The sequence below is a fragment of the Pteronotus mesoamericanus genome, unplaced genomic scaffold (assembly GCF_021234165.1).
Source record: "Pteronotus mesoamericanus isolate MK-2021 breed Mesoamerican mustached bat unplaced genomic scaffold, CSHL_Meso_final contig_50, whole genome shotgun sequence".
Taxonomy (NCBI): domain Eukaryota; kingdom Metazoa; phylum Chordata; class Mammalia; order Chiroptera; family Mormoopidae; genus Pteronotus; species Pteronotus mesoamericanus.
In genome coordinates, this window is record NW_026555186.1 from 42,209,118 (window position 1) to 42,234,991 (window position 25,874).

The 25,874-nt window shown below is 39.3% G+C and overlaps 2 protein-coding genes across 6 annotated transcripts in view; both read right to left on the reverse strand.

Annotated features, from left to right (window-relative positions):
* ARB2A (ARB2 cotranscriptional regulator A) overlaps window positions 1-25,874 on the reverse strand; it is a 418,904-nt gene that overhangs the window by 114,281 nt on the left and 278,749 nt on the right. The gene's annotated exons all lie outside the window — the stretch shown is intronic.
* POU5F2 (POU domain class 5, transcription factor 2) lies at window positions 13,428-14,321 on the reverse strand. The gene is given in 3 exon segments (XM_054578638.1): window positions 13,428-13,708; window positions 13,711-13,918; window positions 13,920-14,321. Coding segments are annotated over 3 exon segments (891 nt in total).

A 25,874-nucleotide genomic window follows, 5' to 3' on the forward strand; every position in this document is an offset into this window, starting at 1 on the left:
TCAGTAGTTCTCTTTTGAAAAGATTAATTTGGTTGTGCCAATAGATAAAGTAGGATTAATGTACAGACTAGTGGCCTGATGGAGTAGGTCTGTGTATGTTTAAATGTTAAAACTGGTCTATGGTACAGATGCTATTAAGCTATCTCAGGATACAGGGGGGTAAATGAGTGCGCACCATGCCACTGGAAGGCACTGACTGGAATGAATACTACCACAGGTAGGCTCTCCACACAGTGGGTCTCACTCAGGCTTCATGCAGTAATCAGTAAACAGAGCAAAAGTGACCCAGGGCACTGTGTGAACATTTAAATGTATTTCAGAATCACAAACTCAAGTAACAGTTTGCTTACTGATCAGTTCAAGTGTTTAAAATGTAGAATCTTGTTGTATTTAGTTATCCCACATTTTCTGTTCTCTTTGTATCAGATAACATAAGCATCCGATTGTGGCACACACATTAACTTTTCCAAGAAACTGTGCGATCTGACGCAAGAACAACTACAGTGGACACATCGAAAACCATCGTCTGAGGAAGCACTCCTCTTTGACTCACTCAGCCCTTAGTAGGCTATCGATTACACTGCCATGCTCCCACCCGAACCCCCTCCTATATTCCAGTGATCGAGACTGGCCAGTCACAGCCATTCGATCCCTCTGGCTTTAGTGATTAGTTCAGGGATCATCACAGTATCAAGGCAGGGCCAATCAGAGTTTCCACTAAGATTCTCATTCAGATGCTAGAGCTTTTTCTCTGGGATAATGATGAATAGAAGATGCTGCAACTACTTGTAGCTATCCACCGCCCCCCCCCCCCCCGCCGCCCATCAGTGTGAAAAATGCCCTGTGTGTAAGAAAGAAAGAGTGAGGCCAGTGGGGAAAGAAAAGTAAAGAAGGATACAGACGAAGAGCCTTGATGACAGAGTTTGAGCTCCAGTATCTAGTAGTACCAGTAGAGCTACTCCTGAGTTTTTCCATTGACATGAATCAATAAATTACTTTCTTTCGTTAGTAGCTTCAATAGGACTTATGTAACTTATAATGAAGACAGCTGTACTAACACAGTAATTGAAAAGGGTAGATTGTATTCTACTTTTTTTTTAAACTTTTAAAAAGACTTGAAACTGATATCCATGTATGCATATTTGAGTCTGTACAATACCTATATAGTTGTGGCATTTTTTCATGTTAATGTGTGTTTAAAGGTATGAAGTTTCTGGATTATCCATGTAAGTGATAAAAATAAATAAAAAGAGTCAGTAACCCAAAGTAATTCATCTCAGTTTTCTAATACTTAAAACAAAAAAGGGGGGAGGGTAGTGGGAGGAAAGAAGGAGTTTACTCTCCTGATTACATTCTTCCAGGCACCATTAAAAGTAGTTTGCGTTTGCTGAGAACACATGAGTCTGGTATTGGGAAAAAGTGGTACAGAAATGCACTGGGAAACAAGGGAAAGCTAGCTTAAGATCATGGTTATGTTGTAGATAGTGCCCTGCATAAACAATGCCCTCCTAAACAATTGGGAGCAAGATGTAGCTATTTCTCTTTGGTAAGAAAGCAGAAGTCATTGGACAATAAATGCTTTTCCAGGATGAATTTTCAAAACCTATACCATGTAAACCACTTTAAGAACTGACAGGAAAATAACTGTCGCCTGGCATTATGATTCATAAGAGTTGTATTCCACCTCAAGTAGAGTTATAAAGAACTCCAATAAAAATATCTTAGTATTCTCAGAATCATTACCCATCTTCTCTACTTCCTAAATATCCTTATTAAATCCCCAAACAGTTAACTCTTAGAAATCTTAAATTATTAGGCTATGTACCTTCTGGCTATTCTCTGTTGGTGCTAAGGGTTTGCAAAGGCAGTCACCCACTAGAATGCATCAAATGTGAGTCTGCTCCCATAAGCAAACTCCTCAAAATTATTCACCTCGCAACTGTTTCATTCTATGTACTTTGGGGATTTTAAGAAGTAATATATATTAATAAGAAATAGATCGACCAATGCTGGATCCTAAAAGACTTTCTGTTTTGTCTTGAAAACAAAATATGTCTCCTGAAATACCTTATGCTAATAAGTGTCACTCAGTAAAGACAAAGCATGCGTGTCAAGACTCATGTATTTATTAATAGCTTCTGACACTGGTAAGTTTGTATGCTTTGGGGAAAAATTTTAATCTTCAAATTCTACATTGATACTAAGGACTCGTTTTAGAAAGTTTTGTAAGGATTACCATATGTGTTAAAGCATTTCAATATTTATGGATAGAAGCAAAATTGAACTTAAGGAAGAGTATAGGTTTTAATTTTTTTTTTAAAGAGCATTATTAAACACTGCACTGTTTTTGTGCCTTGCTGAGTAATTTTCAACAATCCTAATGAGGTTTTGTTGTTGTTGTTGTTGTTGTTGTTGTTTTTCTTAGAATGACTCTGTACAGGACTATTTTAGTCTTTTTTATTTTACAGGAGAATAAACCAGATGCATTTTTTAGTATACAAATATATTGGTATCTATTCTCTATCCAGTGTCATGCTAGGCACTCTTGCATCGTTAGCTGCTGGCAGAGACAGTATGACTGTGTTCTATGACAGTCAAAGGGGTTTCTAATCAGACATTGTTTTTTGCAAGTAAAGTCAACTAGGCTACTACTTAAGAAGTCTGTGCTGTCTGATGGTTTTTTCAATTACCAAACCCTTCCCGGGGTTTCTTATGATAGTGTAACAAACTTAAATGACCTTATTAACAACTATTTATCAAAAGCCTAGTGGAGACAAATGACTCTTGAGAAGAATAGGCCAGTGGATCTGCTAAGCATTAATATCATTAGATTTGCTGATTAAGTAGTGTCAAGGCAAACACTCAGGGAGCTTTAAGCCAGTACAAAGTTATTTCAGTTCCTGGAAGAAAGGGCTTCAGAACCTTAGATATTAGTATTAAGACTTAGGCTGCTTGTCATAAGTTAATAAAAGAACTAGTCACACAAAAAATAATTTTGTGCCTTAAATGTCTCCTAAAGATTGATACATTAATCTTTAATGTAATAATAAGACAATATTTCCCCTAATGTATTTTGTAAGACTAATGTAATTAGGTTTATGTATTAAGAAGTCTGTAACATTTCTGCTATGGCTGTCAGTATTTTAACCACTATATTTAACTCTCAATTGCAGTATCTGATCACAGCCTTGATTTTCACTCAAAACAAACTCCTTTTACTTTTCCTCCTATTTCTGACTTTTGGTCTTACTTCTCTCTCTTCTCACACCCTCAAATTAACAGCTCCTAGTTATCCTTCAAGTTTTAGCTCAAATTGTCTCTCTTAAGAATGTTCCCAGATATTCTTCACCGAGTTATGTGATAGTTTCTCTGTATTACCTCTTCTGCCCATTCCTCTTAACACTGACCACTTAGTGAGGTGATCCCTGGTTTCTCAACTTCTTTCCATTATCTTACCTATGTCTTCTTTGTCTAATTCAAAATCTTCAGTGTCTGGCCCTTAAAAGGTGCTTAGTAGATAGTCAATCACTGATGAAGTATAGAGGTGTAATGCTACTGGCTTATTAGAATGTGAGAATGTGGAACCTGAAGGAAGAGGCGCAGTGGGTTCGAGTTCATAGCAAGGATGCCTGGGAGACGGCCAAAAGCTGCTATGCTGGGAGTTATGCTTTTGCTCATGGTGCTCCAGTGATTACCTTCAATCTACATTGCTCAAATTTTGCATTATGTCTTTAAAATATGAACATTAGTATATACATGCATATTTTTTGAAGAATAACTGAGACAACAAACCACTACTCTATTTATACTTTCGAAATTTAATATTTTCAAGAATATTAGCAGTACCAAAATATGTGTAGTCAGATAATGTAATTAAATATATACGCATATTTGTGATTAGGACAGGTGGAGTTTTATAGGTGAGTCAATAAATGCATATGGAGGAAAACATGCTAAAGATCTGTAAGATGTTCCATTAAATAAATGAAATCATTATTGTCCTCATTAAAACAATGATAGAAAATCTATACTTGCTTTTTAGTAGGAAGTTGTATTTCATTTATGTGTGGTTTTATTTCAACTGCAATATCACTGGATCAACTGTGAGAAAATATTTAATCTCACAAATTCAAGCACCTTCTGTTTCCTAAATGTTCACATGGTGTGTACAGAGAATGTTCACCAAATAAATTGTTTACTGACTAACGCAAAAAAACTCAGTTTAAAAATAAAAATGATATAATTTTTTATGGAGTATGCCATTTCTGGAAACTCAAATAAAAAGGATAAAGATTCTTTCACTTCTCATTTAAAAGCATAACATTTTTGTTAGTATTTTACTTAAAATTTCTTGGCCCAGAAGATAAAAATTTATGGCTTTAGATTAACTATTTTAATGATGTGACACAGAAGCAGAGCAAAACATTCTTTTCTACCTGTAGTGTCGGTGCAATTGCTTCTTCAGGAGAGAACAGAACACAATAAATCGTTGTATTGTAAGTCTGTTCCCACCTCTTCTCTTTAGTTTAAATCTCAAAGGTAATACATATTTAGTGAGCAGACTAGTGCCATAAAAGTATGTCTGGAATGAGGTAATCATTTATAATATTTGCATGCATTTAATGACTTATTGTTATGGAAAAAATGATTTACATTTCATATACTAAGAAAATGTACTTGGTGTCTCCTTAGGTTTAGTAATATTCTTATGACGACTTGTGTCTAAACACTTGCTATTAGCTGTTTCAGGTCTGCTTTTCATAAATATAACACAATCACAATGAATTAAAGGCAAGTCACTTGACTGTCCTGTTACATTAGCTGGATGAAATTAGTGGCTGACAATGCTTAGCAGAAAGTGACAGGGCTATCTCAATACTTTCTGGGGGAAGTAAGAATCATCTTTATCAAAATATCTAAAGTTTTCTTTCTAAGATAATGTCCCTCAATCTCATTGAGAATTCAATTCGTTTACTCCTAAAATAGAAATAAGTGAGCACTGTAATTCTTTTTTTAAAGATTTTATTTATATTTTTCCCCATAATTTATTTATTTTTAGAGAGAAGGGAAGGGAGGGAACGAGAGGGAGAGAAACATCAATGTAGGAGAGAAACATTGATCAGCTACCTCTTGCACAGGCCCTGACTGGGGACCAAACCAGCAACCCAGGCATGTGACCCGACTGGGAATCGAATTGGTTACCCTTCACTTTGCGGGACGATGCTCAACTGAGCCACATTGGTCAGGGTGACACTGTAATTCTTCAGCCCATAAAGTTATTGGCTAGGAGGGGAGAAATGTTATTTTTCTTGACATTTTCCTGGGGGCATGGGAGAAGCCTGGAGTGGTGACATTACCTATGTGAGTAGCTTAGAGACAGGATGCAGATCTGGGCTACAGCTAATGTCCTTTCCTTTCCATCATACCACCTCCTTTACATAAAATGACTCCTTTGTACAAAAAATAAACAAGTCTCTCTGCCTTCTGACACTTCCTCCTGCCCCCACTATTTCCAACAAACAGCTAAATTTTCTCTGCATCAAGAGTGGTAGGTTTTGTGGATTGAATTGTGCCCCCTCACCCCTCAATGTATATGTTGAAGTCCTAACCTCCCAGTACACCTTGGAGTCTAACCCTGCCTGTTCAATTCTGGGTCAGGGCACATGCCTGGGTTGTGGGCCAGGTCCCCAGTTGGGGGTATGTGAGAGGCAACCGATTGATGTTTCTCTCCCTCTCTTTCTACCTCCCCTGCCCTACCTGTAAAAATAAATAAATAAAATCTTAAAAAAACAAGACAGACAGTAGAAAGAAACCAAGAAGAAAGGCTTGAAATGGATCCTTCCCTCATAGCCCTCAGGAAGAACCAAAACTGTCCATACCTTGATCTTGAACTTCAAATCTCCAGAACTGTGAGACAAAAAAATGTCTGTTCTTTAAGACATAAATATGTGGTACTTTGTAATCGTTCACTAATATAGTAGATTTTGGACCTGAAAAGCTAAAGTGTGTGGACATTCAGTGATGAAATAGCATGAATTAAAGCAGGATTGAGCTTGCATTTGGGAGAGACGAGTGAGACCCTGACAGGTATCAGGAAGGAAAGATTAAATGGGCATCACAGTATGAGGACCAGTGTCACGCTGCTCTGTACCCTCCCTTCCTATAACTTGCATCCTCATATCCTCCATATTCCATCTGTGATGCAGTTTTCTTCTTATTCATGGACACTCATACAATTATTATAGGCTAGACACAACTTGAGCGATCACCACTTTCGATTATATAATGCTGTATGGGTTTTCAAAAATCTTTATCTAAATCCTTCACTATATGTTTCCTTACCTAGTTGTCACTTGACAGCTAAGGGAAAGGACTTAATAATTGTCTTCCAATTCTTATAATTCCGAAAGTCAGTCCCCCATATCAGATAGTAAGTTTTCTACCAACGGACACTACTTTTTCTGTTCTTTCATTTGTACAGTCTTGGCTATCAACTGTTGAGCACCTACTATGTGAAAGTTTCTAGAGATGTAAAAGAGTGATTTGTGAAGTATAAATAAGGCACAGACAAGGGACAGTGGAAATACAATAGAGAGAAAAATTACTGGACGCCCACTGTATAAAAGCAAAGTCCTGGGGGTTTCTTTCCATATTACCTAATTGCATCTTTTTAACAACTTTCTCCCCTGGTGGACTGCTAGACATATTTTACTGATGAGAAACTGATGTTGAAAGAAGTAACTCATCCAAAGTAACAGGGAATATATACATTACCGAGCCAGGGTTTGAGCCAGCAAATGCCTGTCTCCCAAACTATGCCTGGCTATAGGAGCGTACTTCCTCTGCAGGGCCCTCTAGTTTAGAATATTTGTTAACAATTGATGTTCCAGAGGCATCACTTTTACATTATAACAGGAGGATGTGTACATATAAATCTAAATGAAGACCCCCGATACCTGAAACTTACAGTATTTATGAAGGATCTGATCATATGTTTATTTTTTAAAGTAGATGCTTCCCATACTTCAAGCTCCTTAAGGGTCAAGATGAGCCTGTTTTGGTCACCACTGCACCGTAACACCTGTTACATAAGGTACTCAATTAACATTCATTGACTCTAGTTTAAATTTTAATTTGGCTGGTATTATGAGCTAAACTGTTTCCCCCCAAAATTCATATGTTGAAGAACTAATCCACAATATTCCAGAAGGTGACCTTATTGAGAGGAAGGATCTTTTTTTTTTTTTTTTAAATTGAATGTACTGGGGTGATGTTGGTTAATAAAACCATACGGGTTTCAAGTGCACCACTCTATAACACACCATCTGCAGACTGCATTGTGCGCTCACTACCCAAAGTCAAGTCCCTTCCCACTATCATTTATTCCCCCTTCACCATCCTCTACCTTCCCCCCACCTCCTTTCCCTCTGGCAATCACCACACTGTTGCCTGTGTCTGTCCTTATTTCCCTAAGTTTTACCCTTTCAGTTTAGAATCACTTTGGAAAGTAACACTCCCACCTTCCACTAGGATTTTGTTGGAATGGCATTACAGTTTTCACTTTACAAACACTGTACATGGAGAATACAATATTGCACCCTAAAAAAAGAATTCATCATGAATATATCCTGCCAAGGAAACTGATACAAACTGTTTAGTAAGCAGGACTACTTCTAGAAGAAAGCCATAAACAAAAGTGGCTATTCTGAAAAATAAATTCTCATGACACAGTTTTAGTATAATAAACAAAGATGTACAGTATACATATTTCAAAAACAGTGAAATGATGTAACAAGTTAGATGCTAATTCCTGCCTAAGATAGTGTTTTGGAATAAGGGACGCTACCTTAACACATCCAGATTTCTTAGACAACAGGTAAGAAACTTCTAGGAAAAGGAGAAATTGCTATTTATGACAGGAATCTAAAGTGCAAAGGGTTGATAAGAGTATAGGAATGAGAAAGACATTTATTAGCACATAATACAGTCTTTAGTTTGAACTTGAAAGGCTTACATAAGAAGTGAATCAGGGCCTTTACAGTACACTGAACTAAAGATAGCCAGAAAATTTAGAACATTAGGAATGGCCTATCAGATAGGTACTGTATCAAGGGGAAGGTGTTTCATAAATTCTGAAACTGCGTATCTACAAAGAGACATGGTACTTTTCAAAAATGGAAGGAAGGCTATCATCCCCATCTTTAAAGAAAATGAACATATGTTGTACAAACACACTCCTCTGCTTATATTCTATAGGGATTCATTGTCTTTGGGTTAAGAACACTTGTCTGTCTAAAGGCAACAAGATAAAGGAAACATCTGGCAAAGAAACATTGTTAGAATGATTGTGAATATCCTATTGAGCAAGTAGTTGTAAGTTATGCCTTTAACTGAGGTGGGGGCAATATGGCAGATATGAAGACTTGATGGACAGTTGTTTGAAATCTGCCTTTATTAACTACTGCACTGAAATCATCGACACCGAGGTACCAGTGGCACTGTTGTTAGTGAAATGATATATCTTACTTGATTTCTTATGTTACTTGATCTCTATACATTTGAGACTGTTAACCACTGACACCACAACTCAGTTTTCTCCCAGCTCTAAGGGTGGTTCCTTCTTAATTTTGAGGGATCTTACAATTATTATTATTTTTTAATTTTTTTATTGATTATGCTGTTACAGTTGTCCCAATTTTTCTCCCTTTGCTTCTCTCCACCCAACACCCCTAATCCCTCTGGCAATCCCTCTTCCTTTGTTCATGTCCATGGACCATGCATATATGTTCTTTAGCAACTCCCTTTCCTATACTGTTCTTAGCATTCCCCTGCCTATTCCGTAACTACCAATTTGTACTTCTTAATCCCTTCACCTTTTTCCCCATTCCCCCAGAACCCTCCCCACTGGCCACCATCCCAATGATTTCCATGTCTATGATTCTGTTTCTGTTCTGCTTGTTTGCTTAGTTTGTTTTTAAAATTTGATTGTCGATGGTTATGTATTTATTGCCATTTTAATGTTCATAGTTTTGATCTTCCTTTTCCTAAACAAGTCTCTTTAATATTTCATATAATAAGGGTTTGGTGATGATGAACTCCTTTAGCTTTACCTTGTCTGGGAAGTACTTTCTCTGCCCTTTTATTCTAAATGATAGCTTTGCTGGATATAGCAATCTAAGTTGTGGGTCTTTGCTTTTCTTCACTTTGAATACTTCTTGCCAGTCCCTTCTAGCTTGCGAAGTTTCTTTTTGAGAAATCAGCTGACATTCTTATGGGAACTCTTTTGTAGGTAACTCTCTGCTGCTCTCTTGCTGCTTTTAAGATTCTCTCTTTATCTTTATCCTTTGGCATTTTAATTATGATGTATCTTGGTGTGGTCCTCTTTGTGTCCATCTTGTTTGGGACTCTCTGTGCTTCCTGGACTTGTATGTCTATGTCCTTCGCCAAATCAGGGAAGTTTTCTTTCATTATTTTTTCAAATAAGTTTTCAATTCCTTGTGTTTTCTCTTCTTCTGGCACCGCTATGATGAGAATGTTGAAATGTCTGGAGTTGTCCCAGATACTCCTTTCACTATCCTTGATTTTTTTGGATTCTTTTTTTCTCCTTGCTGTACTGATTGGGTATTTTTTCTTCATGTTCCAAATCACTGATTCGATTCTTAGCTTCGTCCACTCTGCTGTTGATTCCCTGTAAATTTTTCTTCATTTCAATTAGTGTATCTCTCATTTCTGCCTGGATCTTTTTTATGCTTTGGAAGTACCCAGTGAGTTCCCTGAGCATCCTTATAACCAGTGTTTTGAACTCGGCATCTGAGAGATTGCTTATCTCTATTTTATTTAGTTCTTTTTCTGGAGTTTTGTTTTGTTTTCATTTGGGCCATATTTCTTTCTCTCCACATTTTGGCAGCCTCCTTGTGTTTCTTTCTATGTATTACAAAGGGCTGCTTTGACTCCATGTCTTGGTAGCATGACCTAACGTAGCAGATGTCTTATAAGATCCAGTGGCACAGTCTCCCCTATTTCCCAAGCTGTGTATTCGAGGTGTGCCCTCTGTGTGGAGTATTCCCTCCTCTTGTAAATGAGTCTTGGTAGCCGTCAGCTGGTCGATGGAAGGGATTTACCCAGTCCAGGTAGCTGGTAGGACTGGCTGTGACCCCTTGCCAGCAACCACCTCCCTCTGTGCCTTGCAGAGGTGATTGTGTGGTGCTCCTACACATTCTGTAACTGTTCTCTGGGTGGGCAGGTTCTAGGGTTTCCTGGGTAGTGCAGACCAAAGTTAGCCTCCACCTGTGTTCTGTCTGGGGCCTCTTGGCTGTAAGCTACAAAATGATATACAGATGGTTGCTGCTAGTGCTGGGCCTGGGGCCACTCAGAGAGAGGTAACGGGGCTGGGCTCAGCTGTTGCTTGTGAGTGTATTTAGGAAGGCCTGAAGCCTGCGCCTAGCCCAGCCCATCATTGATATCAGCTTGGGTGGGCCTGTAAGTTGGATGGGGAGGACCCTTAGGTAATCGCCAGCATGGGGCTTACCATGTGAGCCAGGATGATGGAGATTCAGATATGGTGTAGCTCTGTGTTGGGAAGGGCTCAGAAGAGGTACAACAGCTGCTGTCTGCAGTTCTCTCTGGGAAGGAGCTGTCTGCCAACTCTTGACCTGATGCCAGACACTTCAGTTCCTCCCCATATTCCACTGGTGCCCTTCAAGGTGCTGCCCTGGTGCTGGAGCCCAGAGGGAGTGAGTCTGAGTGAGTCCGGGCCTTTAAGAGGAGAGGACTGAAAATCCAACAATTTCTTCAACCCCCCACTGATTTTTACAGCCAGAAGATATGGGGACTTATCTTCCTGGCAGTGGAACCCTGGTCTGGTGGTCTGGTGTGGGGCTGGGGTCCCTCACTCCTGAAATATCCCTCCCTTTTATATTCACCCACATGGGTTTGGGACTAGCCATTTCCGCATCTCTGCATTTCCATCCCTTCATCTCTCCTACCCATCTACATGAATGTGGTTTTTTTTAATTCCTTAGTTGTTGGACTTCCACACAGCTCAATTTTCTGACAGTTCTGAGTGATACTTGTTCTGTAGTTTAGCTGTAATTTTGCTGTGGATGTGTGAAGAGGGGAGCGACATTTACCTATGACTCCATCTTGACCGGAAGTATGGGATTGCACTATTAAAGTTTCCACCCATCAATCTTAAATCTCTGAAAAGTCTGAAATGTTTAAAACCTCAAGGTTCCCCCAAGGTCTAGCATTTCTCTTTCACAGTCAGGTCAAGAGTATCAGTGATGGAAAATCTCATTTTACACGATGTGAAGGCTGTATAGTGACACATACCAGGGCTCGCCTAAGCAGAGGCGCAGCAGCTGTGTAAATGGTGCAGCTGTGCAGGTGCTTAGGCAGACTCTGGGAGCTGCTCCCTAACACCAAGAGCCATTACCTGTTCTCCAAATCTGCAGGGGCTGCAGAGTTCAAGGAGCAGCCTGGCTTGGAGCCTCCTCAAAGCACAGTCACGATCATTCATTCTGGCAATAAGCACTGCCTGACCCTCTACAGGAACATGTCTCTTCCAAGGCTTTCCATAAGGGTTGTTTAGAAATAGACAGGGATGGGTTTGCTGCTGTGTGACTTTCAGTGGGACAGTCCAAAAGTAAGTGATTAGTCACCTATTAAATCTAAGGCCAACCAACTGGAGTTCAGTTCAATTTTCACTAAGTTATGTATATCATCAGTGTTCTATCTTCAGACACTGCAAGAAAAAAATATACAATGAAAGAAATCAGAAGGAACAAAAAAAAAAGCAATTAATAAAAATAAAATCTAAATTAATTAAGTAGGAAATAAAAACAGTAGGATAAAAATAAAAAACCTTGTTCTTTGAAAACACCTGTAGATGACTTCTTTGCAAGGCTGATTAAGGAAGAAAAGTAGAGAAAAGAAAAAAATTGACAAGATTACTAAGCAAAAAGAACACACAAACTCAGATATGATATATAGCAACAGGTAAATTATAAAACAATAAATATCACATGCAGGTGTATGGCACCAGATGTGAAAACACAGGGCGCTGAAAGGTATTTGTTTAGTATATATATGATGTCCAAAACTGATCAATGTGGAAGCAGAAAGCTGGAAAAAACTGATTTCACAGAAGAGACTGGAAAAGTAACTTAAGATGTACCATGATAAAAATCACCAGGGAATGTTGGATCAACAATCACAAACATACTCTGAAAAGCCTATGGGCTCAAGAGAAAGTAAGGGACATTCCCAGGGAATAAATGAAATGGAGCTGAAAAACAGAAAAATAAGCTGGAGCAGAGCTACTGCTGTTTAGTCTGCCAATCGCAGTAACAAAGGGGTTTACAATACAATGGCTGTGGCAGGACAGGAGATAAACCTGTTGGACTACGTAAGGTGGAGAGAAGAATTGAGACCCTCGCTTAATGCTGGGATGCTCTAAATGAAAAGGTGAATTAGAAAAACACCCCACAACTTTCAAGAAGAAGAGGACAAGAAATCAAGTTCCGGGTAGGCTCTGTGTACTACTCCATCCTCAACTTTCCTCTGAAGGTAACTAAGATCCTGGACTTTGTATTTGGGTTTACATGAAGTTCTGCTTGTTTTTGATAAAAATGGCACACGGGAAGCCTTCCGTGACTTGTTTTTCACTCAATATCATGTTTCTAAAATTTAAACCCTAGGTTTATTGATAACCACAAGGAATAAGAAACAATTTTCTTTTTTAGTTAATTTTTATTGTTGTTCAATTACAGTTGTCCCAATGTTTTCTCCCTGTTGCTCTCCCCTGCCCTGCCCACTCCCCCAATCCCACCACCAGCCCCCACCCCGTTGTTCTTGTCCACGGGTCCTTTACAAATGTTCCTTGACTTGACCCTTCCCCTTCTTTCCCCTGTTACCTCCCTCCTCCTTCCCCTCTGGTCACCGTCAGTTTGTTCTTTATTTCCATGTATCTGGTTCTATTTTGCTCATTATTTTAAGTAAAAATTTATTACAATTACAAAGCCAAAATAGTCAAATTCCATAAAAGCTGAAAAAGAAAGCACAGAACCCTTTCTCAAATTTGTGACATCATCTTTGCGCTGTTCTCTAAAAAGTAATGCATGTTCGCTCCATTTGGGATGTCACCACTTCCTGCATCTGCAAGGTCCTGTTTCAGCTTCCACCAAGAACTGCAGGGATCTATCAACTTCCAGAACATGGGATCCTCAAAATCTGTAATGTTTTTTGCTTTATGAAATAGGATTAATGTTTTTTTCAATTAATAAAAAAAAAACAAACCAAGTATCCAAAACCATCTATGTATTGCACTTCAAAACCAACACTAGGTAAAAACAAAAGGAAAAACACAAAGCAGCAATAAACTTCAACTTCCCTTCCTAAGTTTCCTTAAATTATTCCCACTCCATCTACTACATGTGTATTCTTAACTTCTTCAGACAGTGAATGGAGAACTTAAGACTAAAAGCCCTAACGTGAATCCTAGGGATCAGTTTCCTCATCTTGACTCTCCCAGAAGGGCTGGGGAGCCTCAGAAGAACCTGGGTGGTGTCCAGGGCAGAGAGGAGGGTTCCCTGCCCACGGAAGGGGCCTGAGGAGTATGAGGGTATAAAGCAAGGTCCCCTGTAGTTGGGGGAACCAGAAGGAAGCCCCAGTGCTAGTGGAAAGCACACTGTTCCCCGTGGGAAAGGAAGCCTGGCACCCCCACCTCCTCCTGTGAGGAGAAATCATTAGTTGACAGGCTGCCCATCCTGCTCTGGTTATAAAACCAAACTTGGACCAGGTTCCTGGGCAGCCAAAGCTTTCCAGCAATGCAGCTGATTTGGTGGGGTGTGACATTTGGCCACAGCAGGAAGAGTTTCTCCAGGTTGTTTCCAAAGTGCCTCTCTCTCCCTGCTTGCCTATCTCCACTTTCAAGCCTGCTGCAGGATCATCTCCATTCTACATAACCCCAGAAATTTCTTGGTGTCTAGTTCCTCCATCCACATTTTCAGCATTGGTTGCAGCTTCCACACATTGGCAAGGCTGAGCTGCTGGGCCTCGAAGCAGCAGATGGTCATCTGGCTAAGCACCTTTCCAAAAAGAGCCCCACGTCAGCCTGCCAGTACCCAAGGGTCATTCTCCTGTCTCAGCTCCTTGGCCAGCTGCTCCATTTCTTTCTCAATGACCGAGACATCCTCGGGCAGCTCCAACTTCCGGAAGCACTGCAGGAAAATGTAGGCTTCATGAAAGGGGCCTTCCGAGGGACTCTGGGACCAGGCCCATGTCCTGTGAGCTCTGGCCAGGGGCTCACAGCACCATCCCATCTGGATCCCTGGCAGACCGTCAGGCTGCCAGGGGTCACTTGGGCGCTCAACCAAATCGGAGTCTCAACATGTACTGGCACTGGCTCTCTGGGCCTGCATTGACCGCTAACTGGCTGAAGGGACAAGTTTGGGGGCTTGTGTCCCACTATGGTGTAAAACCGCACCCCCTACAGGAAGTCTGGTAGGAACTGATGGCTGTCCAGGGCTTCAGAACAGCACCTGCCTCGCCCTCGAGCCTCACCACCCAGAGGGCAGAGATGGTGTGGAGACAAGAAAAGCAGGCGAAGGGTATGTGCAGTGCTGGGCAAATCTGGTAGACTCACTGGTTAATTCCTTGGGTCTCCAGGGTTAAGGGAGTGTGCCCTCTACCCTGATCTTTGCTTCCAACTCCCTCTGAGGTATAAGTCTCCCTCTTGGGCTTTGCTGTTTGGGATCCCTTAATCACTGCTTCCATCCTATCCCTGAAGGGAACCTAGGTACTTACTTACAGCTTTCCAGAACTCTTGCATCTAATTCCTTTCCTCCACATAATCTGAATGACCCCTTTGGCTTCAAAAAATGTTTACTAAACACTTATATGCCAGCGTTTCTGGGACTACCACTCAATTCATTAACTGTCTCCTTATTGATAACTTTAGGATCACAAGTACGGACAACAGTCTTTCCTTTAAACATCTTCACTCCCTGTGCCCTAAACACTTAAACATCCCTGACCGAATTTCTAGTTAACATCAATTTGCTGTCAGATTCTACCCCTCGACCCCACCCTTTGCCAGATTCCACTCTCTCACTGGGGCCAGGTTTCTTGACTAATTCCATGTTTTCCCCACCAGCCCATCAAGTCCTTTGCTCTTCATCCTTCTTCAGCTTCCAGGTCCAGGATATCTGCCGCTAATAGACTCTTACGTGTTTCACCTTTCTCCCCTCAGGAGACAGGTCTCTGGGCTGGCCTGACCTGCTGGTCCCTCTGAGGATGCTCCCTGCAATCCCTGACTCATTAACATCAGGCTCCCTAATCCTGACCCCTCCCACAACAGTGCCCCAAGGATCTTAGAATACTTTTCCCTCCATAATGTCCCCAACTCAGGCATCTCCATCCTAGGCCACAGATGGAGAAAGTTAAGGAGGGGGGAGAAGAGAAGATGTGACATCAGGCTCACAGTTTCCAAGTAGGAGCTTTGGAAAAGGGGAGAAGACAGTGACCTTGGCTGGACAACCAGAGCCTCTCAGACCTTCACTCTCCAGTTCAAATATGCTTCACCCACATCTACTGACACTGGCCTTCTTGAAGTCCTTGATGACCTTCCAATAGTCAAACCTGATGCCTTTTTAAAAATCCTCGTCCTATTAAAGTTCTGTGCAGTAGTGACTACTCTTCTTGCTCCTTCTCCTTTTTAAATTTCCATTAAATGCTGTTAACAGCCAAATCTGTACGTCAGCCCTGACTTTTCTTTTAATTTCCAGTTCTGTTTTTCCCACTGTCTCAAATCAAATTCATTATCTGCATTCTATACCTGCCTCTCCTCCAGGGCTCCCTGAGCTGGTTCATGGCTTTATCACCCACTCAGTCACCCAAGCTTAAACCTAGGAACTGTTTTTGACCTTTCCCATGCTTTGTAGTGCATCAAATCTTACACAATGGGTCTCCTAAAACTCTGAACTCTGTCATCTCCTCTCTAGCCTCATCTTACTGTACTAATTTAGGTCACATTATTTTTCACTTGCACTGTCATAATAACCTCATAATTGGCTTCCTCTGCATCTCTTTTCAAGTTTATTATGCATACTGCTGTTAGAGTAATTTGTCAAAATTACCAGACCAAACCTAACCAAACAAAAATCTAACCATGTCATTTTCCTCTTAAATTGTTTTTCAAAATTTAGCCCCTCTTTCTCCAATCAACAATGTGAGCATTGAAACTTCCGAGTATGGAACAGGTGGCTTTTCACCATTTGCTGTCACCCCCAACCCCCCAACCGGTTCTTTCCCAGCTTCATCTACCACATTCCCCCAACTCTGGGCACCCCTTCGTATTGCACGCTCGGTGAGACTATCTCACGTCGCCCTGAGGACGCCATGCTTGTCATGATTAGTATGCCTTTATTCATGCTGTCCCTTCTGTCTGGAATGGCATCCCCCAGCTTCTTGGTCTCATTCTCTAAGGTCATTCAGGCTTCTGCTCAAATGTCATCTCATTAGACGCACTATCTAAAACAGCGCCCCTTATCACTTTCTGTCCCCTGTATTACCTTTATTTTTTGGCATTAGCAGTAGTACTACCTAACATATAATAATTTGTCTATATATTTATTGCCTACTTCTCTGCTGCCAAGAGAGCAGGGACTTTGCCTAGTTTACTGCTGTGTCTACAGTGCCTACAAACGTGCTTGGCTCACAGGAGGTGCTCAGTAAATGTTTCATGAATAAATGAAGCACGATATACTTCCAGGCATCTTTAAGATGCAGTTTAGAGGTCACTTTATGGTAAAGCTTTCCCCCAGGCAGAGTTAGTTACTGCTTTTGTGGTACTCCCTTTGAACTTGATATATGTTTTCATTGTAACATTTATCTGTAATTATTTATTTTATGTCTCTATCTTTCCAACTAGAGTGTGAGGTACTTAAGGGCATGCATGTAGGTGTTATAAAGCCTGGAACATAACAGAGCCCTGACTGATAACACTGTTTAATAAATGTTTGCTGAATGAGTAATGAGTTCTCATCTTTACAGTTCTGAGAGTAAAGCACATTTAGTTGCAGTTTAACCATGAAAACTTGATCCTCCCTTTCTCTCCAAACTTTCTCTCCTGTACTAGAATAAGGCCCTTAAACACCACTTACTAGATAGGGAGGTGTAGCACCCTGAGACTAAATCAACTTAATAGTCCAGGCAACGTGTCTGTAGATGTGGCTCTGAGGCAGCGGTAGAGGGAAGAAGAACTGGGAAATCAACTGCTATCTCTACAGGCTGTGTATGCGACTATTTGTTTGCTGTCTGCATCTCTACTGCTGCCGCAGCCAGAGCGTATGCTGGCTCAAGGCACAGTCCTGGTCTGCCTAGTTCACTGCTAGATCCTCAGCACCTGGAACTATGTCTGGCACAGGGTGGGAAGCCAATAAATATTTGTTTAATGTTAAATAAATGGATCTCTGTAGCATTAATGGTGAAAAGGCTTCCCTCTTGCTTTGAGATAGGTTTTAATATACAACATTTTGCTTAAGAATAATTTTGCTGATATCTAATCTTTCCAGGTCTACCTACATGCTATTTTTTTTCAAACTTACAAAACAACCAGAACAAAAAGAATAAAACATAGATAACACAGAGAAATAAAAGAGAGAAATTACATAAATTAAGGCCCACATATTGAAACCAGCACGTTTGCGAAAAAGAACCACAGAGAAAGGGTTCATTAGTTGTCTAAATACAACAGTTGACCAAAAATGTTTTTAGTGAATAGGAAAAAATTCAACTGAATTTGAGGAAAGCTTATTACATTAACACAGTAGCTAAAAACAGTTACTAATTAAAAAAAAGTAAGGCTATATTGACTTGAAGTGTTTTAAAACTAACTTGGGCGCTCTCTGTTCAGTTTTTCTCTGTACTTGGTCAGATCTCATCTGCCAACGTGCCTATCTCCTGGTTTATGCATATGCGCTGTCACAAATAAAAGCCCATATTCTTAAGGGAAGTCTTGACATCTCCTTAAAAGTATATTTAATGGGCTGTGGAAGTGGGGTGATCAGGGAAAAAAAGCAGGAGCACATTTGGTTGGAACAGAAATAGAGTTCAGAGGAAGGCAGGTGATGGGGATGCGCAAGACAACCGGCATGTACGGGCTGGGGCGCTTGAAAGGCCAATCCATCACCTTCAACAATACAGAGACCTCTAAGTAAGTGATTAGATTACAATGTAAGAAGCAGGCCAGTCTTATCCATAGGGAATTACGAAGTAAGGATAAGAAACACATGGTCCTAGGCCCTGTGTATTTGTAATCTAAATGGGGAGTAAAAAAACTGTCAGGGAGACCAGGATGGCTACACTTGCACAAAGAGAAGTTAACAGTTTTCTATTATTAGGATCCTGGAATTAAGAAAAGCTGTGAGCAGAAATGCACAGAGAATCAGGATATGTATTATTAGGCTCTCCCTAAGTATTCTTTATTCCAAGATGGCAACATTAACTGCCAAGGTCCACTAATGGTTAAGAAACAGGAAATAGTGGAGGTGAGGTTAACAGTAAACATCCTTGCAGTGCTTGGTTTAAGTCTCATCTCTCTGAAAAGCTCTGCCCATATTCTTAGGACCATAGTGCTCTCTGTGCCCTCTGAACTTACTGCCTTTCCACTCAGATACACTAGCTGCTTTAAACAGTTAGCTGTGGTTTCATGCCTTAGCTCTCTAACTAGGAGATATGGAACTCCCCAAATGGATAGTATAAATATAATTTATTTTGTACATATGTGCCAAAAAGTGTGCTAATGCACAGGCTAGCCTCAGTGCTCTTAGTACAGTAAGTGCATAAAACACCTGGAGGTGAGGGAGATCTGGCTTTGACTTACTCCATCATGTTGATCAATTATCTCATTGGCTTGGAAGGTAATCCTTGATTCCTCATTTCTCCAAATGCATCTCTCCCAGAGCTACTCATGCTCTGGACAGAGGACCAGGCTTTGTTTAAGAATATATGCAAAGTTTCATTCCTGGAGTGGTCTCCAAACAAAAGAAAACACACACACCCAACAACAACAAAAGAGCCTAACTTTTTAAATGTGATTAACTCAACAGAACAGATCAGATCTAAGAATGGTGTAAAAGACGGAGCTGATAGTGCTAACTTGACAGTTTTCCCCACACTGTAGAGGTCCCAGTATCACAGCACTGACCAGGCACCAGGGTGTAAAGGCACTGCCACCCAAAGGGTAGGTGTGTATCCCTAACAAAAGGCAAAGGCAGAGGCAAGACCCAGGGACCAGGCACTGGGAGGTTCCTCCCTAAGTTTGAGAAGCAAAGTCAGGAATTCAGTAAAACTACGGCAGCTGAGTCCAGAAAGAAAAGACACTTGCCACCTCTCAGTGAGAGCATAAACACCACACATTACAACAATTTAGTTCACTGAAGCTACCTCAAAACACAGTGAAGTAATTAAACTATCAATCATTTGTGAGTATTTTTAAGTAGAAAACTGTGTAAGACAAAGTGAGACATCAAAGATATGTTATGCGGTTAACAAAAACTGATACCTGATGGTAAAGTGCATACAGTAAGAATATTAAAAGTTGTAATACCATAGAAAAAGAGTTACTCAAATCAATGTAGTCACTAAAAAGAATCATTTAGTACTCTATGAGATAAATTCCAAGATAAATAACAATAGCACTGTTCTGCATAGGTGATCACAGAGGACAAGAACAAGGGCGAAATGACAGTAATATGAGATGCTTTTCCTCTTACAAAATATAGAGAAAAACTAGAATGTAGTCATGTTGACCATGTTGAATTTCCTTCATTGTCTTAATTTCAGATTAAGACCATAAAGGACTTTTTAAAATACTTTTTGTTGTTATTCTTTTTGTCATTTTATAAAATGACTCTGTTGTGATATAATTGCTGCTTTGAAATAAATATGACAGACCCAAATATGGGTCTGTGACCCAAATATGACAGAACTACATAGTGAGACTACAAAGAGATTTAGAGTATATAAAGAAAAAATCCTTCCATTTTATTGTGTAGGTCTGTGATATTCATGAGCTGTGAACTTCCGATGCTAAGAAATAATGTTAGGTATAAAAACCCTACAGAAGCCTTCAAGTATTTTAAATATCTGTATAAGGCAGGAAGAGCAGCTGAGCTGAGTAGGGATGAGTTGAAAGACGCTATGGTGATGTCAGGTATATTCACAGACAAATTGACTTAAAGGTTCTTGTGATGCCAAGCAGGATTTAAACAAACTTTTAAGCTGAGTTTGCCCTTGTTACAGAAGAAAAGCTTTAAGGATGTTCTTGCACTGATTAGGGTACATTCACCTCTTCTATACTCAAATTAGTACTCTGCTTACACTGTAGAGCAGGAGACATACAACCTGTTTAACATGAAAAATTGTCCATTATACTGCACAGTAAAATACACTTAACAGAAGTGAAAGCTTATGCCCAATGAAAGCAGTAATTCAGGATGCAGCACGGGTTCAGAGCAGTCAATGAGAAGTAGACTAGAATTTGTTTACAGGAGATAACTCTTTCAGGTGCTATGAGAATTAAGTTTTGTTAACTAGATTCCAATTAATTGATTTTGGGGCCTCTGTAAATTTCCCTGGAATCTCTTTAAGAAACTATGAACTGAAGCAAGTGAAAGAGAGACATTAGTATTTTTGGGGGGGGGGGGAAGGAACACATATTCAGTAACATGAGAAGCAGTAATGACCATCAAAAATTCAAGAGGCAGTGTCAGACTTAAAATTGTAAGTTCCAGTACAGTAACTTTACCTAAATATGTAGATTTAAAAAAAGCCTCCTTTTAGCATTTTAAACCTGTCAAAGCCCTTGGCTTTAGAAAATGAGGGCATACGCCAACTTATAAAACTGAATTCTCTTTCCAAGTCACAGCACAGTGATTCCCAGGTCTTAAAGACACCCAGTCAGGGGAGCAGCCACTCCTCTGAGCCACACTCGTCCTGAACCTACCCCGATCGGCCCGGGGTCCCCTGAGCCTCCCGTCAGTGTGCTCTTCGTCAGGCAGATGGGGTTTTCATCTCCCGAAAACCTCAGAACTCTAAAAAGCGTTTATATCAAATCAGCTGTGAATGGAAAACTGGAAGCAAGATTGCAGTTACTGTTGTTTATTTCATATAAATTTTACTCACTGTTTTCTGAATATTTGACTATACATTTACATGGCTCAAGAATTATAAAAAGGCATATAGTGAAAATGTACAGCACTTATTTTTAATTTTTAGTTTGTTGCTTCTCATGGTATCACTGGTGAGGGTTAACTTGGTCAACTAGAATTTGACATTTTGCTTACATGGAATTTCTTGTAATCATTTAAATTCAAGAAAGACATGTGTCTTTTAAGGTTGACATAAACATGGATGATACATAAGGAAGAAGCCAATACATTTAAAGAAGTTTCTCCCACAGATAGGTTCTAGGCCATGTGTCATTCCAAAAGGCATTCTGAAGGACTGATAGATGTCCAGGGAGAGTAGGGAAGAACAGGACATGAACAGGAAGAAGAATGAAAAGAGTCAGCACTGAATTTAAGTTGGTTTAGGAGAACGAAGCAATAAGGTAGGACACCGAAGAATAGAACAATTGAGACGTTTTAATACCGCACTCCTGTAGGAAATACACTGGGAGGCTCTGGGAGTTACTGTCTAATGAGACCTGCCTAGAATCAGGACTTAAAGCAGCAAACAATTTCTCTAAAACTATGCACAGCACTCAGCTGACTGGATAAAATAACCACTGTGCAGTTGCTTTGCATGGTAATGTGGGACTATAAAAATGACCATACAAGCTGAAACCATATAAAGTAATAATAGTAATCAATGGGAAAAACTATAATTGTTTCGTGACCCTTCAGTCTTTTTTGTCAGAATATTAAAAATCCTGTTACTGCCAGCTAAAAGAGAAGAGAAAATTAAAAAGAGGTAAAATAACTGTATTTAGCACACTGTAATTTAACACTTAGAAACACTGAGAATTAAGATACTTTCTTTTTTTTCCTTTTTTTATTGCTGTCCAATTACAGTTGTCCCCATTTTTCTCCCATTATTCTCCCTTACCCTACCCACCCCCCATCTCCCACATTCAACCCTTGCCCCTGCTGACTGTGTTCATGGGTCCTTTACACATGTTCCTTCATGACCCTTCCCCTTCTTTCCCCTGTTACCCACCTTCCCCCGGTCACTGTCAGTTTGTTTGAGTTCAGATACTTTCTTTCTTTGTAAAAACTTACTAAGCGTAGTTTGAACAGTGCTTGCCTTCTTGTCCTATAACTTATATGGTTCAAGCAAATCTTTCCTATGCCTTGGCAAACTGTCATACTCCTAAGTCTGGATCAGTTTCCAACATTTTATCCTTTGCATTTCCAATGTCATGCAACATTTCAGAGTTCATTTGATGTAAAGTTTTGTTTTTCTAACATCACTTCCTTCGGGGCATTTTCATCTTTTTTGTCACAAACACTTTCCAATTTCAATACCAGCATTTCATTTCTTTCTAGCACTTTATCTTTGTTGGCCAAGTCTTTCTCTTGATCATCCACTTTTGTAAAATGAAAGATAATGCTATCTGTGTATGAACTGACTATCACATATATAGTGATAAATCAGTGGCAGATTTTGAAAGAGTGATACAACTGGCCACTGATCATAATGTGCATCTGTTACTTAGACAGGAATTTGTGTTTAGTGCAATCATTCAGTTATATTGTGGTAACTGAAATTTGAACTTTTTTTGGTGGGGGGGAGTTGGTGTTACTTAAGTAAACTATTACGGTGACTGAAATTTGTGTATATTGGAACCATGCAAAGCTAGGACCACCTGTATTTTGAGTTCTAATTATATGCAGGTACTATTTTAATAGTCTTATAGAGATTATTTCACTTAATTCTGACAAAAACCCAATGAGACGGTTCTAGTGTTACCTACATTTTGTAGGTAGTGTGATTGTGGATGTTCATCTGTCCATTTTATAGAATTAATTCTCCACATATTTGGGAGAATATAAATTTCCCACAGTCATGAGAAATCTAAAGCTCTTCTTCACAAAGGCTGACTTACCACCTTACAGAGTTTGAAATAAAAAGTAACATATTCATTTGGAACATATATGTAAAGTAAAATGTCAGGATTTCATAACAATATGGAAGAAAGTGGATACTGTCAGAAAAGGCACTAAATCTCAGAGCAGAGTGGGGTACCATTTAATAAAGGAACATGTCAGTGAACTAAGTTATTTTTGGGTCCTGAGGGATTTTGTAAGTCCTTATCTTTCCTCTCCACCCTACCTATTTCAATGATCATCCTTTAATTAGAAACAAAGGTAACCTTTGCAATAAACAGAAAACTTTTTTCTAGGAATCTATGAGCTCCTTGAAGGGGCAAGAGTCATGTCTAGTAATCTTTATACCTCTAGACTAGTACCTAGTATATATTAAGTGCTTAATAAATCTTTCTGGAATTAAGGAATAAATACAGTTAGCTTCTTGCCTCAAGAGAACTAAAGATAACTCAGGTTTTGGGTAAGACGTGGAATTAGGCTCTAATTTTAGGAGAAACAAACTCATTTAATTAATTAATTAATTGGTAAAAGTAATTAAGTTTTGGTTTTCTACAATGAAGCTTCACTGCCTATGTTGATTTTATATGCTTGATCTTCTTTCTAAAGAAAAGCAAAACCAAATAATTCTGAGGGATTATTCCATCATAAGAAGTGCTACAGAAATATAAACTTCAATGGTTACAGACGACTACACTTTTTACTCTAAGTTCAAGCTGCATATCATCCAGTTCCACATTGCTTTTTAAAAAAACATCTGAAACATTAGCTAAAAATAAGAGAATTGCTAAGCCAATATCGGTTTTAGAAGGTTATTAAAAAATTTTAATTTAGGGTTTCTTATAAAAGTCTCATTTATAGAAATCATTGCTACACAAAGTTTAAAATGACATTCATGCGTCTTTTCCCATATTTTCAACAAGTTACTACAGTATTTTAGAAATTATGAAACCATGTAATATAACTGAATTCTGTCGAGGTTTGTGTCATGATATTACTCAAACCAGCTCGTATATGATTTTTTCATTTATTGGTATAACACAGTGAATACCTCGGGTAAGATATGTATGGTTGAAGGGGATGTTAACAGGCAATACTGACAGAAATACCAGCACCAGCTCTCAAGACTATCTGGACATGATATAGCAGTTCAGTCAATTTTAATAACTAAAAACTGAAGTCACTGATTAAACAAATTATCTCTCAAAACTTATCATTAAATAGAACTATTTTCCTGTAAAGTAAGACTATATTTTAAGAACATGATGAAACAAAAATTTTTAAAAATATACCCTTGCTTTTAAAGTGCTGATTATCAACTTAGAACATCTTTGGATTTTATAAATAGAACATATTTGGCCTATTTATGGTGCCTAATGTTCATTTTGAATTTTCACTTTGTATCAAAGTATTTATTTTAGATCTTCGAATCACTTCTAGAAAGCAATGTGATTTCTCTGAAGAGATATGTTTTGGGGTATTTTTCCAGCAGACACATTTATTGTTGGTGACTTGATGTCTGTTAATGACAAGACAGAGCCGGCAGGGAGGGTGTAGGTGGGACCAGACAGGGAACATGTGGCAAGGGCAGAGTCTTTGTGGCTTGAGGGAGGCATGTATCACATAGTCAAAGAGAACTAAAGGTCAGTGGACCCCAGGTAAACCACACAGGCCAGGCAGGCGCAGGCAGAGACTGTGGGCTGTGCGATATGTGATTCCTAAGGCTGTAGGACGAAGGATCCTTAAGTGGGGTGTCTGAAGTCAGGAAGACACAGAGGACAAAAACTGTAAGAATCATACACAGAGACTAAACCAGATGTGTGTGTGTGTGTGTGAGGGAGGGGGGGAGGGGGGGGAGAGAGAGAGAGAGAGAGAGAAATACACAGACACAGAGAGAGCCATCTAGAGCAGCAACCCAGAAAGAACTTGACACAGGGAAAGAGAAATAGAGAATAAGTGAAGCACAGACATCATGGGAAAGGAGATCAATACTTATGGTAAAAAGGATAAAAATTTCTGTCTTAGGTACCAGTGGCCCCTGGCTGACTTTTCCAACAATTAGGAACACCGCATTAAAGCCATGAGACACTGCTATGGGGACAGTGAAAGCAATAACTCTTCCAAATTAGTTCATAACATACTTTTCAAGTACAAATATGAATTCATATTATTTCGTTATTTATCCAAAAGCATTCCAAAAATAATTAGCCTTACCATTTTTTTTATCTTTAAAGGGAAGAGCTAGCTCAGTAAAGGGAGATTGCCACCTTTACTGCCAAATTCTTAGAAGGATTTTCACAAATTGGTTCAGAAAGCTGTAAAAAATATAGTGACTATTTTTAATTTTTTTTAAGTGAGATTTCTGGAGTGAGACTACTTATATTCACTGTGATTATTGGAAAACTGAAAGAGTCAAAATCACAGGATAACATTGGACCTGATTAAGTACATATAATCAGGACAAATATTGGTGATCTACAAACATATCATATACACGGATGGCCAAAAGCAGGTTTACCATTGTTCGTATGGAAAATAATACAATAAATAATAATACAAGAATGAACTCTGTTTTGCAACTGTACACCTACTTTTCCATGTTGGTATTTAGGTAGGTTATTTTTAATAATTCTTTAATTGTTTATTTCCCCAGAATTCCCAATTCCAATTAGTTATCTCTTAAATCAACTAATAATTATTAAGTAGCATAGAAAAATAAATAGGGAAGCTAACTGATGAATAACAGTTACAAGGCCAATTCTATAG